Source organism: Ochotona curzoniae, unplaced genomic scaffold (genome assembly GCF_017591425.1).
Source record: "Ochotona curzoniae isolate NIBS_2020 unplaced genomic scaffold, NIBS_Ocur_1.0 scaffold_274, whole genome shotgun sequence".
NCBI lineage: Eukaryota > Metazoa > Chordata > Mammalia > Lagomorpha > Ochotonidae > Ochotona > Ochotona curzoniae.
The window spans coordinates 6,105,191-6,121,886 of record NW_024467101.1 but is presented as its reverse complement, the minus strand read 5'-3'; the positions used below and the strand labels follow the sequence as shown (position 1 = coordinate 6,121,886).

The window sequence follows — 16,696 nt, the reverse complement described above, 5'->3', positions numbered from 1 at the left end:
TTGTGTGTAAGCTCACGAATGTGTCGGGCTTGGCAGCTTGCCCAGCCCCTGTGCTGGAGGATGTGGAGAGCTGGAAGAGGCCCATCTGACCCAGGGTGTGGAGCTGATTAGTGAACACCAGACTCCAGCCCCAGCCTTTGGACTCCTCGGCATGCTCACCCCAGACCAGCTCTGCACTTGGAACCATTTTTGGAAGAGTTGTACCAGGCTGTGCCTGTGCTGCTGCCCAGAAATAACCACTCTCTCTGCCAGTCACTGCTCTGAGTGTGCCCGCCCTCCTGTTCTAAAACCACTCTGTCTTGAGACTTGTCTGAAATGGTCTTTTCTTACTGTCAGCTATTGGATTATTGATTTGTTTTTTTCTTTCCTTTTTTGCTTATTGGTTACCCCCTCCATATTATTTTTTTGGTTTTAACTCTGTGTTGTTACTGGCTTACTGAGTTAAATGCCTATTCAGTCTTTAGTTTTCTAATGCATGTATTGAAAACTCATGTTTTCCACAAATGCACTTTTTAAAAAAGATTTATTTATCTTTTATTACAAAGATTTACAAAGAGCAAAGAGATCAGAGAGGAAGATCTTCCATCCCGCTGGTTCACTCCCCAAGTGGCCACAAAGACTGGAGCTAAGCTGATCCAAAGCCAGGACCCAGGAGCCTCCTCTGGGTCTCCCACGTGGGTGCAGGGTCCCAAAGCTTCGGGCCATCCTCTCCTGCTTTCCCAGGCCACAAGCAGGGAGCTGGATAGGAAGGTGGAGCAGCCGCGATTAGAACTGGTACACATATGGGATCCTGGCTCATGTAAAGCAAAGACTTTAACCACTACGCTACCACGCTGGGCCACCCACCCCTCAAAGACACTTTTAACGGCATCCCTGAGTTTTGATATTTTGTGTTTGGGATTTTTCTGTGGTTGATTTCTGGTTTTACTGAATTACGTTCAGAGGATATGGTGTGTCTTAACTCTAGTCCTTTGATACTTGCTGAAACTCATTTTTCATCTAGTTTTTGGTAGAAGTTCTATGGATGCTTGAAAAGAAAGTGCGTTTACTAATAGGCATAACAGTGACCGTGGATCTCAAATGCAAGAATGTAGCTTGTGTACTGTGCTGTTCACATCCTGTCTGACATTGTCTGAGCCCTAGTGGAATTGAACACGCTCATGATGGGTATTTATCAACATGTGCTCAGGTTCATCTGTTGTGTTGGGATCTGAGATTCTTAAAAGCAGGAAATTGTGTCACTGTGCCTAGCACAAGTAATAATTCTGGCTAGATCGATGAGTGAAGATGTTAGCAGGGAATGTGTGATTCCTTCTAGTGGCTGGTGGGCACTGGCTAGGCATGCTGGGAGGCAGCAGCAGAGCAAGCTCGTCAAGAGGCCCGGAGTTACTCCCTCTGTGAAAACAGGTGCTTTCCAGACAACTGCTCTTTGAGAATCACGTCACTCATAGCCTCCATAGATTAAGAGTTGGTACAGTGATGGTTTCCCTGGGCCCGCGTCCAACAGGGAGGCTTTGACTACTGGCCCTCAGCTCAGGGGTCTTCTCCCATCCATTGCAGGTGCGAGTTCTCCACAAGGAGCTTGCTGCATCCACCTCTGAAGACACACACCCCTACAAGGAAGAGCTGGAGACGGCCCTGGAGCAATGCTTCTACTGCCTGTACAGCTTCCCCAGCAAGAAGAGCAAGGCCAGGTACCTGGAGGAGCACTCGGCCCAGCAGGTGAGGACCCCCCACAGCAGGCAAGGGAAGTAGGAGCCCTGGGCTCTCTGGAAGGACATGAGTTTGTTGGCACCCAGCTCTCATAATAATTCTCAGCTGGAATTATTCCAGGAGGGGAAAGAAGCCAGTCTGGTCAGTAGGCTACTAAGAGGACAAGGACTTTCCTTGCAGAATATGTCACCTTTTCTTTTTAAGACTTATTTTTAATTATTTGAAAGGCTCAGCACATACAGGAAGGGACAGGGATAGAAGTCTTCCATCCACTAGTTCACTCCCCAGGTGGCCACCATAGCCAGGACCTGACCGGGGCAAAGCCGTAAGCCAGGAGCTTCTCCTGGATCTGCTATATGGGTTCAGAGGCCCAAACCCTTGGGTCAACCTCTGCTGCTTTCCCAAATGTGTTAGCAGGGAGTAAAATCAGAAATGGAGCAGCCAGGACGCGAACCAGCACCCATCTGGGGTGGCAGCTCTCTCTGCTATACCACAATGCCAACCTGATGACTTCTCTTCTTACATGTTGACAACTCATTCAAAAATGACGTGTGGCAGTTGTCAGTGGATTTTTTTTCCAATTTGGATAATATGAATATGAAGAATTTCTTAGGGGTTTTTCGTTTTTGTTATTTTGGTCTTCAGAACACTACTGAATGTCATTATTGTCTATTTTCCTTTGGTCTTAGGAATTCCATTCTCTGAAGAAGCAATTGAGAACCTTTTTTCTGCCAGTGGCAATTTAGATTTTATAATATCATCAACTTTAAAAAAAAAAGTCTACTATAGATTTATTGAATTTTAAGTCTGGTCTGTGGTTGCCTTGGCAGGACCAAGCCAAATAATTCTGTGAGCTTCGTGCAGCCCACAGGCCAGACATTCCCTGCCCCTGCGAGTGTAAGCACCTAGGGCAGGGCCTCTGCTGAGGCTGCGGTACCTAAAACCATCCTGGCTTAGAGTCCATGCCCAGTCAATATTTGTCAGCTAAGTGACCAAGTAGCAGGCTGGGATGTGGACAGGGCTGGTAGCTGGCCCATGGCCTCAGCCCTAATTGAAACCGCGACGCAGCTCAATAGTGTAGGCTTACAGAAAGCAGACCTCAGTTCCCAATATTTGTCTTTTTGAAGACCTGGCTTATGTTCTTTATAGACACTTGGATTTGGGGGTTATGAGATACGCTTTTTTTCTGTGTTTGTTTTCATTTGAGAGAGAGAGCAAGGACGCACCCAACAGAATGTTCCTGTCTTTTGATTCACTCCCCAAATGCCTGCAACTTGCCTAGGCCAGGCTCAACTCAATCCATGTCATCCATGTGATGACAGCAACCCAGTTCCTTGAGTTATTAGCCTCTCTGCCTCCCGGGGCCTGCCTTCGCAGGAAGCCTGAGTCAGATACTGAGCCCAGGGTACTCCAGAATACTTATCCATGAGACTAATGGCAGCGTGTGCCAGCACACAGACTTGAAGCACAATGGGGATTTATTTTATGCTCTGCAGTGTGTTGTGATTTCATTTACACCCACACGGTACTTCTCTATAGAAAAAATGCTTCCTTTTTCCCTTACCCTGAATGTACTATCCATCTGCCTTCTGTCTTTTTTCAAGGTGGACCTCATATGGGAGGATGCTCTGTTTATGTTTGAATATTTCAAACCCAAGACACTTCCTGAATTTGACAGTTATAAGACCAGTACTGTGTCCGCTGACTTGGCCAACCTCTTGAAGAGAATTGCCACCATTGTGCCCCGCACAGAGAGGCCAGCACTGAGTATGGACAAGGTCTCCGCCTACATTGAGGGCACTTCATCTGAGGTGGGCTCCAGGGCACGGGAGGAGGTATGGGTGACGGTGGAGCATCCCCTTCCCCTCGGGCACTGCTGCCTGTGTGCCCTTCTTGCTGTGCTGTGCACTGTACGACAGGGCCAGGAGAAGCTGGGGAGTCAGCCAAGCATCCTGGCATTTCAGGCTATACCTGAGTCCTTGCTTCCATCTCACCTCATGCTCTCCCTCTCACCTGGCAGGTGCCCTGCCTTCCAGAAGGTGCTGATCCCTCCCCTCCCGTGGTAAATGAGCTCTACTACCTCCTGGCTGATTATCATTTCAAAAACAAAGAGCAGTCCAAGGCCATCAAGTTTTACATGCATGACATCTGCATCTGCCCCAACAGGTGCGTGGTGTGGGCGCGGGCCAGGCTTGCGGTGGGGAGGGCTGGGGGAAGTCCAGCTCAACAAACTCCTCAGTGGGGCAGCATGGGATTTCCCTGCCTAAGCAGAAACCCCAGGGAAAGGAATGTGAAAGCGGTTTAGCATGTGCCAGCTCTTAGGAAAGGCAGGCTTTTCAGAGGAGGGGTGATGGGGCGAAGACTTCCTTCCCAAAGACCTGTGTGAGGAGCACTGGGATCAGAGGTGGTACCAGGTATCCATCTAGGCCCTGGCATTTGGAGTAAAGATGCATTCCTGGCTCTGTCTGCTTCTTTTATACTGCCTTCTCTCTTGCCCCAGGCTCTAGACAGTTGGAAGCTACCTCCCCTGCATGATCTTTGGTTATGCTTACTTTGTTTTGTGGGGTTGTGAGTACTTGCTCTGGGGGCAGGACATCATTGACAGTAGTGGTTGTCATGATGGCAGGTGTAGGAGAGCCCATTGTACACCAAGCTCATTCCTTGCTTCCCACAGGGCTCTGCCCAGTTCTCAAGGCGTAGTGGTTGACTAGGAGTCCTAACGCACTGTGCTATAGTCAGGAACTATCTGGAGTGTTGGATTAACAGGGAATGTCTTCTCGTGGTTTTGCTGTACCTAGGAGGTGAGCCTGGGTCACGATCAAGATAAGACCACCCTCTGTGGATGAGCTACATCCAGAGTCTAGAGCAGCACCTGTAGTCAGCCTTCCTGGAAGTACTCGGGCCATTTCCTGGAAGTGGCTGCCCTTGAGCCATCCTGTCCCAGGGGAAACCAGAACATTCCACCTGTTAGGCCTCACTTGTCCTGAGAAGAAGGAACTGGAGTCTGAGTGGAGAAGACAATTTGTAGAACCTGTACTTGTGGAAGAGGCTGTCACGGGCCCTTTATCCCCAACCTGCGCTCTCCTCCAGAGAGGGAACATGGGTGATGGCACGCTGTTCTCCAGCTGACCAAATGTAAACGCATGTGGTTGCCTGCTCTGCATCACTGCTTGCTTATATCAAACTCACCTGTCCACAGAGTGTTGGGTGCCTGCTGGGCTCCTGCAGGGCACCTTTCACGCGACAACCCCTCGGTAGATGGAGTGAGGACATGCTGGATCTACCAGGCCACCCTCCAATTACGTGTCTCATCATTCACAGGGTGTCAGGCCATTAGCCCCTGTCCACTAGGCAGCCCTGCCACAGAGGAGGGGTCTCCTCTGAGAATTGGCCTCTGAGCCAGATAGGAACTTGGTAGCTCTATCCTGGGTTTGAGCCCTTGGCCTCCTTTATTCTGCTGCCAGGGAAGACATGGATCTAGTCTCCGGTGCTGACTGAGCTGGAAGTTTGGATGCTGGTTTTCTCTTTGGATCTGATCCTGCTGGGTACTGAGCAAGGCCATGGCAGCCAGCCAGGTGGATAGGACGCCTGACGGTGATGTTGGAGTTGCTATAGGAAAGCCAAATCCTGGGTACGCTGGAGTCAGTGTTGGTTTACACCTATGTTGGTCATTGCTTCTGCCTTTCCTGAGCCAGAAGTAGCATGTTGCATGGCAGCATTTGGGGTGGGGGAAGTAGGAGTGGGGCCTGGTACAGTTCATCACAACTGCCAAGGAAACAAATCAGCCTGGCACATGGCCCTGGGCACTTGGCCCTTCTGAGTTTCCAACTGTCACAATGCTTCAGTTCTCTCAGTGTCTTTGTAGGCCGGAGTGTGAGGTGTGGCTACTCTGCTAGAATCAGGGACTCATATTAGGAAATGACTCTGAGTAAGACCCAGCTGAGCCTGTTGAATTGTGATGAGGTGCTTGGGTGGTTACTTTGTGTTTGTGACAGGAGGCAGTGGCTTTTATTGCACCTGCTGTGGTATGGGCCCTTACCTCAAAGTGAGGCCAGCAGGAGCTGCTGCAGGCACCCTGGGAACTGAAAGGGTTCTCGTGTGAAAAGGAGCTGGCCCTGGAGGTCTCTGGCAGGCTTCCCACCATCCAAAGGTTTACCGCACACTGTGCGCTGCCTGCTCCTGGGGTGCCTGCATGGAACCAGGGGACATACATGGCTTCCGGGATCCTCTGGTCCCAGGAGGGGAGCTTTCAAGGGCCTGTGATATTGGGGAAGGCCCTCATCTTTACTGTCCTCCTGTCACCATACGCTTTGCAGACTGTCACCTGCTCCTCTGTTCACACCTTTGAGCGCTGGAGTGCAATGAAAGCCACATTGAGCGTCACACGTTTCCTCTGCCCTTGCCGTATCTTAGCCACCATCACATGGTTCAGGAAGCCACTCAGCCTGTTCAGCAGTCGCGTAGCAATGGGTTAAGAATCCTTGGCTGTGGGAGGTGGCCTGTGCTGTTTCACATACTCCCCTTTCTGCCCTCAACACTCAGGAAATTCCAGGTCTCAGATGCCCGGACATGGTCTTGGTGTTGGTTCTCTGTAGCCATCCCCCTCCTCAGGGAGGTTTTCATTCTCATTGTCGCTTTTTTTCAGATGATCTCAGAATGGTAGTCTGGATTAAACCATTATTAAGTCCTCTGGCTCTTCATTTTGCTACTTGAAATGGAGCTGGCAGGGGTGGGGGTTTCTTCAGGTCCCAGAAGGAGAGCAGGGTAGAAGTTGAATGGCTGAGCTCCCAGAGTTTGGTTGCCCACGTCTCTGGTGGGTGGGTGTTGATGACGGGCTCTGCTGGCTCAGGAGGAGGGAAGCTGATACCTACCAGGAGACTGTTACTTCCGATGTGGCGCCGTGCAGGGAATCCCTTGTACTTTGCATCAGAACTATTTCATAGCTGACCCTTCTGCACCAGGAGGCAGAGGCCAAGAGCCTTATCCATCACATTGGTTACTGCCCTGGGTCACAGGTTAGAGACATGGCTCCAGTGGTCACAAAATTAGTGAATGACAGAGCCAGGTGTGATAGTTGGCTTCCCATGGCGTCCACCTGCCTAGCAGGCTGTTGTCTGTGCTGTCAGAGCAGCTATGGATTTTACTGAGGCTTTTTTGTCACCACCACAGGTTTGATTCCTGGGCAGGCATGGCCCTGGCCCGGGCCAGCCGCATTCAGGACAAGCTGAACTCCAATGAACTGAAGAGCGATGGGCCCATCTGGAAGCACGCCACACCTGTCCTGAACTGCTTCCGGCGGGCCCTGGAAATTGACAGCTCCAACCTATCCCTATGGATTGAGTATGGCACCATGTCCTACGCCTTACACTCATTCGCCTCCCGCCAGCTGAAGCAGTGGCGAGCCGAGCTGCCCCCTGAGCTTGTGCAGCAGGTAAGGAGGGGAGGGACACTAGGAGGGGCCTGCCAGCCTCCTGCCCAGCTGTAGTACGCTCGGCGCAGCCCAACTCTTTCCCATGCAGTCTTTGTTCCTGTCCTCACATCCCTGCTGGGGGCTCACCAATGATTCCCTGCTGAGACTCAAGCCATGCTGCAGTCACTGATCACTAGGCCCTGGTCCCTGGATACCCAGTCCAGGGCAGGGAAGTTCAGGGCCAAGTTACTATGTGCTGATGGTCAACCATCCATTTGAGGGTAGCTGAGAGGCAGGGACCAGGTGTTGACCTTTTCTTTGTTCCCTCTAAAGAACTTGGGTCCCTTGTAAAATTCTCATGGGGATTTTTGTAGACTTGTATGGTAAGGGGTTCCCTAGTGCAGGAAGCTAGGTCTGGCCCAAGATCTCTGTTCAGCAAGGCACATTTGGTTCCTGGAGCTGAAACTACAGGAGCCACTCAGACTGGTTTAGGCCAGTACAGCAGAGGATTGGCTGAAGAGGCCCCCTCTACAATTAAAACCCATAATGATGGCATTGTTGTCATGGTCATGGGGTTGTGGGAGGCCCCCGTGCCGCTCGGCCCTCAGTCCTGCAGCTCTTACCCTCTGAAGGCCCCTCTGGGTGGCTGCCATTGCTGAGCCCAGGACCTCTCTCCTGAAGAACCAGGTGCAGACTCCAAGCCCTTGAACTCTTCCTTGGCCAGCTCTTCACTGCTTGTTTCTGATTGTAAATAGGGGTGTTTTTAGTGTAAAAATGCAAACAATACTGGATAGATTCCCCCTGAGACAGCCACTCTTACAATGTGGTAACGTCCCTGTTCGCCAAACCAAAAGTAAGAGAAGGGCAGCATTGCTAGGTGATCTATGACTCTGCTTAAAATGAGGCTAAATTATTGTGTAAATAGTGAATAAAATAAATGATGCATCTTGCAGAAAATTAAGAATAATGAAATAACCCTAAATCTTGTACTATGAGGACTTCAATGCTAATTCCAAGAATTTACTGCCAATTCTTCAAATAATGCAGTTTGGTTGGTTCCTGAGAGCTTAAGTTTGGTCAACTTTGGAGAGCTCAGTTTTTCAAAAGATTTTTCATTTTCTTCCATTTGAAAGGCAGAGAGAAAGAAAGCATTGTCTGCTGATTTACTCCCCCAAATGCCCGTAGCATTCAAGCCTGGTCCAGGCAGAAACTGGGAGACTGAAACTCCACCTGCGGCTCCCATGTAGGTGGCAGGGACCCAGGTACTTGAGTCATCATTTGCTACCTCACAGGATGCATTAGCAGAAAGCTAGATTGGAAACAGGCTTGCTGAGACTCAAAACGGTATTCCAGTGTAGTCATCACTAGCAATGGCTTAACCTACTGCACCACAATGCTGGCCTCACCAAGAGATGTATGATAAAATGGCATGACTGTTTTTAAAAGGCACAGAAACTGAGAGAGAGAGAGAGAGAGAGAGAGAGAGAGAGAATTTGTCCACTCGTTCACTCCCCAAGTGCCCAGGGCTAGACTGGGCCAAAACCAGTAACCAGTAATGCCACTGGGTTTCCAGCGTTGGAGGTGGAGACCCGGGTTCTTGGACCATTATCTGCTGCCTCCCAGCTGTATTAGCAGGAGGCTGGATTAGAAGCCTGGAGTAGCCAGGATTTGAACCAGTGCTCTGATGTGGGACGAGGGCATCGTAACAACTTAACAGTTTCCATCTCTGATGTGACATTTTTGCCACATAAATTTGCAAAAGTATTTGAAGGTCATATCCTGTTCCTCTGGATTCTCAGGATTCTGTGCCTTTGGAAACCACAGAGTTGTTTGTTTGTTTGTTTGTTTTTAAAGATTTATTTATTTGTAGTGGAAAGTCAGATATACAGAGAGGAGGAGACAGAGAAATCTTTTGTCTGCTGATTTACTGCCCAAGTGGCCACTGAGCTGATCCAAAGCCAGGAGCTAGGAGCCTCTTCTAGCTCTCCAACACAGGTGCAGGGTCCCAAGGCTTTGGGCCATCCTCCACTGCTCTCCCAGGCCACAACCAGGGAGCTAGATGGGAAACGGGGTCGCCAGGATACGAACTGGCACCCATATGGGATCCCAACATGTGCAAGGTGAGCACTTTAGCTGCTTGGCTACTGTGCCAGGCCCAGTTTATTTTCCTTAACCACTTTTTCTTCCTTCCTCCAGCAAGGATTGACTGTGTTAGTTCTGCCTGGTCCTCAGGTGTAAAAGCTTGGCCTGTGGCCTAAACAATCTCACAGTATAACTTTGTCACCTTCATAAAATCCCACATCGTATGCAAGGCTTGCAGTTACACTTCACAATAAATTTTCATTATCCTATCAGACTAGATCTGAAGGTGAGCAGGAGTCTGACTTTAAAAACAAACAAAAAAACAAACAAAACATGGTGGGCACAGCTGGAGGATATGAACTTTGGTAATCCTGCTGAGTGGCACAGGCCCAGTTCACTGTGATGAACGTTTTAATGCCCTGTTGGCCATCATTTAGTGGCTCTGGGACTCTCTCCTTACACTCACTGCCAGGGGCACCTCTCAGATTTTTCACACGAGGCCCTGTTGGACGTTGGTGTACATGGAACAGGTTTTGATGAGACCTTAAGAATTCTGAATTCATTTCACAATCCGCATTTCACAGTCAACATGTCACCCACACTCGATGAGGAAGCATGACCCTGTGCATTGCCAAAGTCTGTTCAGGGTCTGTTCCAGCAGCCTGGCCTTCCTCATGTGAGCTTGGAGCCCAGGACGGTCACCTCAGGGTTCTGGACCCAAGGTTTCTAGAACCTTGCCCCCAAGATTTTCCCTTCCTTGGTGTCCAGACTGTATGAGCCCTACGTGTCAGCCTGTGGTGGCACCTGGCTGGGCAGAAAGACCTCATGGGTTGGGGGAGAACCTTGTTATAAGGTCCTGTTAAGACCCACGGTCAGATCTGTATATTAGATTTCTGGAGTGGGGGACAGGACTGGCACTTGTGTCGGTGGTGGAAGCAGGGGTTGTGGGGGCCCTGTTCTTGGCTGACAAAAGGCAGGTGCCAAGCACTGCAGCAGGGCCAGACCCTGGAAGGGAACAGGGGAGGGAAGTGCCAGCGTGGTCCTCGCCTCGAACACTGCTTCATTTAGAAATGTTCTTCAGGGATGTGGAGAGTTCTCTCTCTCTGCCTTTTAAAGAAATCAGTACAAGCTATTTTAAAATAAGGGGCCAACACTGGATATAGTGATTGGGTTCCACATGGAGACCTGAATGGAGTTTTCTGTTCCTGATTCTGACCTGGCCCAGCTCTGGCTATCACAGGCATTTGGGGAGTGAACCAGCAAATAGATCTCTCCCTCTTGCTATCTCATTTAAACAAGTAGATTTGTAATGACTCTTCAGTTATCTAAGGGGTACATTGTTCTTTAACACAATCACAGAAATACAAGCATGGCAGGTTAACCCTCTGCCTGCATTGCCAGTGTTTCATATGGGTGCTGTTTCAAGTCCCAGCTGTTCCACTTCTGATCAGGCTCCCTGCCTTTGGCCCAGGAAAGCAGCAGAGACTGACCCAAGTACTTGGGCCTCTGCACCCGTATTGGAGACCCAAAAGAATCGCCTGGCTTTGGACCAGCCCAGCTCTGGCAGTTGGAACCATCTGGATAGTGGACTAGCACATGGAAGAGCTCACTGTCTGTCCTGTCTGTAACTCTTCCTTTCAAATAAAAATTAAAAGAAAAAAAAAATGGCAATATTCAGGGTGAGGTTAAAATCCCCAGGCTGCTTCTCCTCTCAGCCCTCCCTCAGAGGGACCCACACTGAGACATACTTTCTAATCTTACATGTGTGCACATGTGTTCTCAGGGACCAAAACCCATGATTGACATGCTGTCCTTCTCCTTCAGCCTTAATGGTGTAACCCCGCTCGCTTCCTCCTTTTCTCGGTGCCATGCTGTTGAGCTCTACCACATTGATTCCCGCAGGCTGAACTGCTGTAACCCCTTTCCAAGTTGGCAAGTCTCTTAGAAACTGACCCTTTGTACTAATTATTTCTCTCCTTCCAGGTGGCTGGAGGCCCATGCTGTGAGTGTGAATGCCAAGTCTGAGGGTCTTAGATGGGGTCCAGTAATCCATCCTGTATGAATCTAGGGGAGGGGAGTAGCTTGTTGAACCTCAAGGGTGCATTGCCTTCTGGCACTGAGGCACCAGGTTCTCCTGCTGGGGCTTGTCCTCTGTTTACTCAGCCTGATGAGAAGACGAGAGAGCAGGGCACTCACTGCCCACATCCAGGCTCACCTTAGAATGTTTGCTCTATTCTGGCCTGCTGAGGCTGCTCGGGGCCTGACTCTTCCTCACAGCGGTGGGTGGTAGCCCCTGTCCCTCCTTTCTCCCACTGCAGCACAGGGCCTTCTTGCAACCACAGGGCTCACAACTGGGATCCTTAGAATCAGCAGATACTTTTTTTTATAAACACACAAATTGTGTTCCATGCTGATGCAGGGAATGGTATAGGACAGAATCATAGAATTGACGTGAGGTGACCCAAGTTGCAGGCCAGCTCCTTGCCTCACTGGGCGTGTGCTTCTGGGAAGTCCCTAGGCCTTGCCACATGTCAGGGTCACCAGCTGTGAAGTGGTGACAAGCAGTTCTGGGTTGTGGTTATTGAGAAGAGTTTAAATCCGTGAATTCATCATCAGAGAGAGTATGATCCCTGGCCAAGGCCAATGGGGCTCCTGGTCTCTCCGCAGATGGAGGGCCGGCGGGACAGCATGCTGGAGACCGCCAGGCACTGTTTCACATCGGCGGCCCGCTGCGAGGGTGATGGCGACGAGGAGGAGTGGCTCATCCACTACATGCTGGGCAAGGTGGCTGAGAAGCAGCAGCAGCCGCCTGCCGTCTACCTGCTGCACTACCGGCAGGCGGGCCACTACTTGCACGAGGAGGCAGCCCGCTACCCCAAGAAGATCCATTACCACAATCCACCTGAGCTGGCCATGGAGGCCCTGGAGGTGATACCCTGCAGGCCTGGGAAAGCAGGGCGGGTGTGGGCTGGTGTCTGTCTCCCAAACAGAGGAGGTACCAATGACTTCCCTAAGAGCCCCGTGGAATTCCTCTATGTGCAACAGATGCATGTACCCTTTCCATTTTCTCTCGGGGCGTTCACACGGGATCAGGGTTCAGCACCTTATTCCCAGGGTGTACATGAAACAGTGGAGGCCCAGTGAAGCTACAGCCAGGCAAGGTTGCGCCAGGGTGGATAGCCTGCTTTCTCGAGCCCAAATTTGGGTCTGCTCATTGATGCTTAAGGGAAGAGCTGTTGTTTAGCACTTGGGTTCTCTTTTATAACTTCCACAGCATTTCTGAGAGAAGCTTTCACTGTTGCTCAGAGTATCGCTTCGCAACAGACCAGGGAGCCCCGACTGGCAGATGCATTTTGCTGCCTCCGGAACCAGGACTTGAATAGGAATCCAGACGTGCTTGCTTTGGTCCAGGACTTCAAACTCCCAGTGGTCCTCAGCACGTTTGCTTCAACTGCTCTGGGCTGCGTGCCCAGGCCTCTGCTGGCCTCATGCACCTACCCAGCAAGTTTTTTTGGCATTTGGGCAAAACTACTGCTTACTTATTCTTTTTCTGCCTGTGCATATATATTTTTTTCTAATTATAATATTAACACTTTTTTAAGAGATTCAGACCATCCCAAAGTGTTTAGAACGTGGGAGTTAGCTCTGGTGATCCTAGTAATCTCTCGCAGCAGTTGGAGTAGGTCCTGGGTCTCTGCTCTTACCGTGTTGGCTGGCAGAAACACTTGGTTCCATTTGGCATTACTGCCTTTTCATTGGACACCATGTGGTGGGAGGTGTGGCCTCTCCTTGTGATGACATCGGGTTGGGCATTTGTTGATTAGCACAGCTCCTTCTCGTAATGGGCTTGGCATCTTCCGCACTTTCTGCACTGCCAGAGCCTGTGTGGTGCATGTCCCACACCTCCTGGTGAGCACCGAGTGAATGTTTCTCAAGGCTTTAAAGTTAAAGGTGACTTGTGGAGTCCTGTCAGATTTTAACGATTGATGTTTCATTGCACCATTTTCCATCAATCAGGCCTCTTTTAACATTTGATAATCTTGTAAACAAACAAACAAAGCCTCATTTTTTTTTAATGTGTCTTTTTAAAGTGATTCACATGGAGTGGCATCCAGCAGAGTGCGGGGCCACATCCCTGGGGCTGATAGTGAAGTACCAGAGTGCAGCTTCCAGCAAACACCTTCCACAGCAGCCTAGCCACTGGCTCTCACAGCCTCACATCTCATGCCCTCCCTGTCTCAGTGTTTTCCTGCCATCCATGCAGAACAGCGTGTCTTAGAGGAACTCCACTTCAAGGACAAGGAGGCTGAGGCCCAGTGTGGAGGCATGACCTGCCTGAGTCACAGAAGAGCCACAGGAGAGTTGAGCTAGCCACCACAGCCCAGGCCTACCTCCCACATGGCCCAGCCAGTCAGCACCAGCCCTGCATGCCATGGGAGGTGCTTCCACCCTCAGGAAGATGAGGAGGGCTCTGTGTTTGCTGCATGGGTTTTTCTTTATATTTTGACCTCTGCTGCTATCCGACTGATAGTCACATGGGATGGTAACCTGGGGATGCCACGGGGCTTGCAAATGAGGAACTGCGGCCTCAGCTGTGTGGCCTTTCCCAGCACACCATGCTGACTGCTAAGAGAGAACAGGCAGGCAGAACTTATTCTAGGACCTTCCACGCCTGCAGCCAGCAAGGCCCTGCTGCTTGGAGTCAGTGGGTACATCCTTGCATAGATCTTTCTTTGAAAAATAACATTTCTTTGAAGAGCTTAACTTTGCCCTAATGCAAAGTCTCTTCTACTCTGGAAGCTTCCTTCACGAGACTGTACCTGCCACTCAGATAAAATTGGCCAGTTGCCACCTGGCTATGGGTAGTGCCAGTTTTGCGGAGTCCTTGAGTATGCTAGAGGTGGAGTGGCTCTAGATGAAGCCCCCACTGTCCTGGATGCTCTTTGAGAGTGGACCTTGACCAGCCAACCGCTGCCTGTGAGAGGAGCTCTGCTAGGCAGGGCTCGCAGTGCTGCTAGTTCCCATGCCCTCCATGTGGACATACACTACAGCTGGGAACCACGCCATGCCCACAACTGGGCGGGAAGGTCAGGCCAGCGCACCTGTGGAGGTGTCTGCAAGTCTGCATTGCATTTACTTAGGGATAATAGAGAGCAGGAGACAGGACAGACTGGATTTAGCCTGGGCTTTCCTGGCTATGGGGCAACCCACTTGGCCCATTTGTAGATTGAGGGTTGTGGCAAGAACTCAAGGAAATGAAGGAAAGCATAGAACACAGCCAATGCATTGTTCTATCTGCTCATCCACCAAGTACCCTCAGGGCTGACTCACGGAGAGCCAGCTTCATCCACAGTCCAGCGAGAGACAAGTGGAAAGGCTCACCCTTTGTGGAGTGGGGCCAGGAGAGGGACCCAGAGACAGCATTGGCACCGTGATGGAGGCAGTGCCCTGTGAGTGGTGTTTCACCACCATGTACCTAGGTTGCTGGGTAACCCATAGATTAAGCTTTCAATTTGGTGCTCATTTCAGAGCTTGTTTTAAATTAGCTATAGGTTGGCTGGTTTAAAAGCTAGTGAATCGGGCAGTGGGAAGACTGCCTGTCTTCCAGAGTCAGGGACCCGTTGCCAGCATGGCGTGTGCAACAAACTTGTCTCCCTAGGTATACTTCCGACTCCATGCTTCCATCCTGAAGCTCCTGGGGAAACCCGACTCCGGGGTTGCTGCAGAGGTCTTGGTGAACTTCATGAAGGAGGCTGCTGAAGGACCCTTTGCCAGGGGCGAGGAGAAGAATACACCCAAAGCTTCAGAAAAGTGAGTGATCCCCAGCATCCGTTGACTGCAGGGCAGTGTCTGGAGGATTGCAACCTAGTACCCTGTAATTCTGGGAGTCTCTGAGACCCTGGGAAACTCCTGTTGCTGGGCTGAGACATTTCTGTGGAAATTAAAGGTTGAGGCTCCAGTCCCTCAGCCTGCAGCTATAACTGATACTGGCGAGGTCCTAGATTGGTGCCAGTATCTGCTCATTGTCTCCTCTGGACCCTGTCTCTTTTCCTGTGCCTAGCATTGGGATTGACTGCAATGCTCTTCCCCTGCCCCTTTTCTAGGGCCTGTCCCAAGATCGGGGACCTCTGAGGCCTGCTCTGCTCCTCATTTCCCGAGAAGCAGCAGGCAGTGTGGACTCTGTGGTGCCAGAGAGCCTGGGGAAGAAAAGGCCCTGCTGTGCTCCCTTCCGTGGGCCTGGAGCTGACGCCTAGCCTCCCTTTCCTTGGGCAGTCAACCCTGCAAACCCAGACCTCTTTCACTCTGGTGTTTGCTCCCTGAAACTTTGGCTCTGCTGACCTCATCCTTGGGACCTGCCCCCGGCTAGGCACTGTGTAGGCTTAGCCAAGGGCCCTGTCCCTGGGAGCCACCTGCTCACAGCCTCAGAGATTCTAAGTGATGTGGCAAGTGGCACCCAGCTTTGTGCAGGTGATACCCTTAGTGTACCCAGGCAGGGTACCAGGTCATGCATGTGGCTCATTATCCTCGGGAGTTACTGTACACACTGGGCTACAATGAAGCTGTCTTTCATTGATCCTGAGTGTTTTTTGTAAGTTTGAGATGTTCAAATAATACACTAATGTATTCTATTTACAGAAAACTCAGGTAGGGGCCAGCATTGTGGCACACAGGTTAAGCCTCTGCCTGTAGCACTGCCACACCATATGAGTTCTGATTTGCTTTGGTAATCTAGCTCACAGGTAATGTACCTAAGAAGGCAGCGGACAAGGGCCTGAATGCTTAAGCACTTCCATGTCACAGACTCCTGTGGAGCTCTATGCTCCTGACTTCTGCTTGGCCCAGCCCTGGCTTTTGCAACTTTGTAAGATTTCTCTTATAAAAATAGTCTGCGAAAAATACTGTTCCAGAGTTTGCTTTTTTCCCAAAACGACGAGTCCCAGTCCATGGAAATAATAACGCTGCTCACCCATTTCTTCCTAGGGACTGCTGCTTGTGATATAACCATTACTCGGGACACGTCATGTAGGCCCTCCCCTTATCCTTCCCTTCCATCCTGCTATTTGTTTAGTTATTATCGGAGCATGAGAGAGAGAAATCTTCCATTTGTTAATTCACTTGGGGTTACAACAGCCAAGACTGGGCCATGCCAGTGCCAGGAGCTTGGAACTCCATCTGGATTGCCCCGACAGGTGGCATGTACCTTCATCTACTGCTTCCCCAGTGTATCAGCAGGGAGCTGGATCAGCTGTGCAGCACTCTGGGGTAGGGCGCCCTCATTGCAAGTGGCAGCATAACCCTTTGTGCCGCAGTGCCAACCCCCATTGAAGCTGATTCTCACTTCTTTGTTCAACCACGTTGCAGCAGGCTTTCTTGCATATGTGTGAACCAGCAGGAATTCCACATACCTGACAGTGGGTAGCCCAGTGGGGTTGTCATCCAGAAGGGCTATGGCTTGACAAGGAGAGTACTGGGTTCATCTTCTCCCTCATA

General features: G+C 50.6%; 1 protein-coding gene across 1 annotated transcript in view; it reads left to right on the top strand.

The window, feature by feature from the left end:
* CABIN1 (calcineurin binding protein 1) overlaps positions 1 to 16,696 on the top strand; it is a 112,549-nt gene that overhangs the window by 43,513 nt on the left and 52,340 nt on the right. Inside the window, exons 20-25 of the mRNA XM_041003467.1 lie at positions 1,561 to 1,722; positions 3,318 to 3,524; positions 3,734 to 3,879; positions 6,883 to 7,144; positions 11,873 to 12,133; positions 14,865 to 15,016. Coding sequence (XP_040859401.1) covers positions 1,561 to 1,722; positions 3,318 to 3,524; positions 3,734 to 3,879; positions 6,883 to 7,144; positions 11,873 to 12,133; positions 14,865 to 15,016 — 1,190 coding nt within the window. The remainder of the gene's footprint in view (positions 1 to 1,560; positions 1,723 to 3,317; positions 3,525 to 3,733; positions 3,880 to 6,882; positions 7,145 to 11,872; positions 12,134 to 14,864; positions 15,017 to 16,696) is intronic.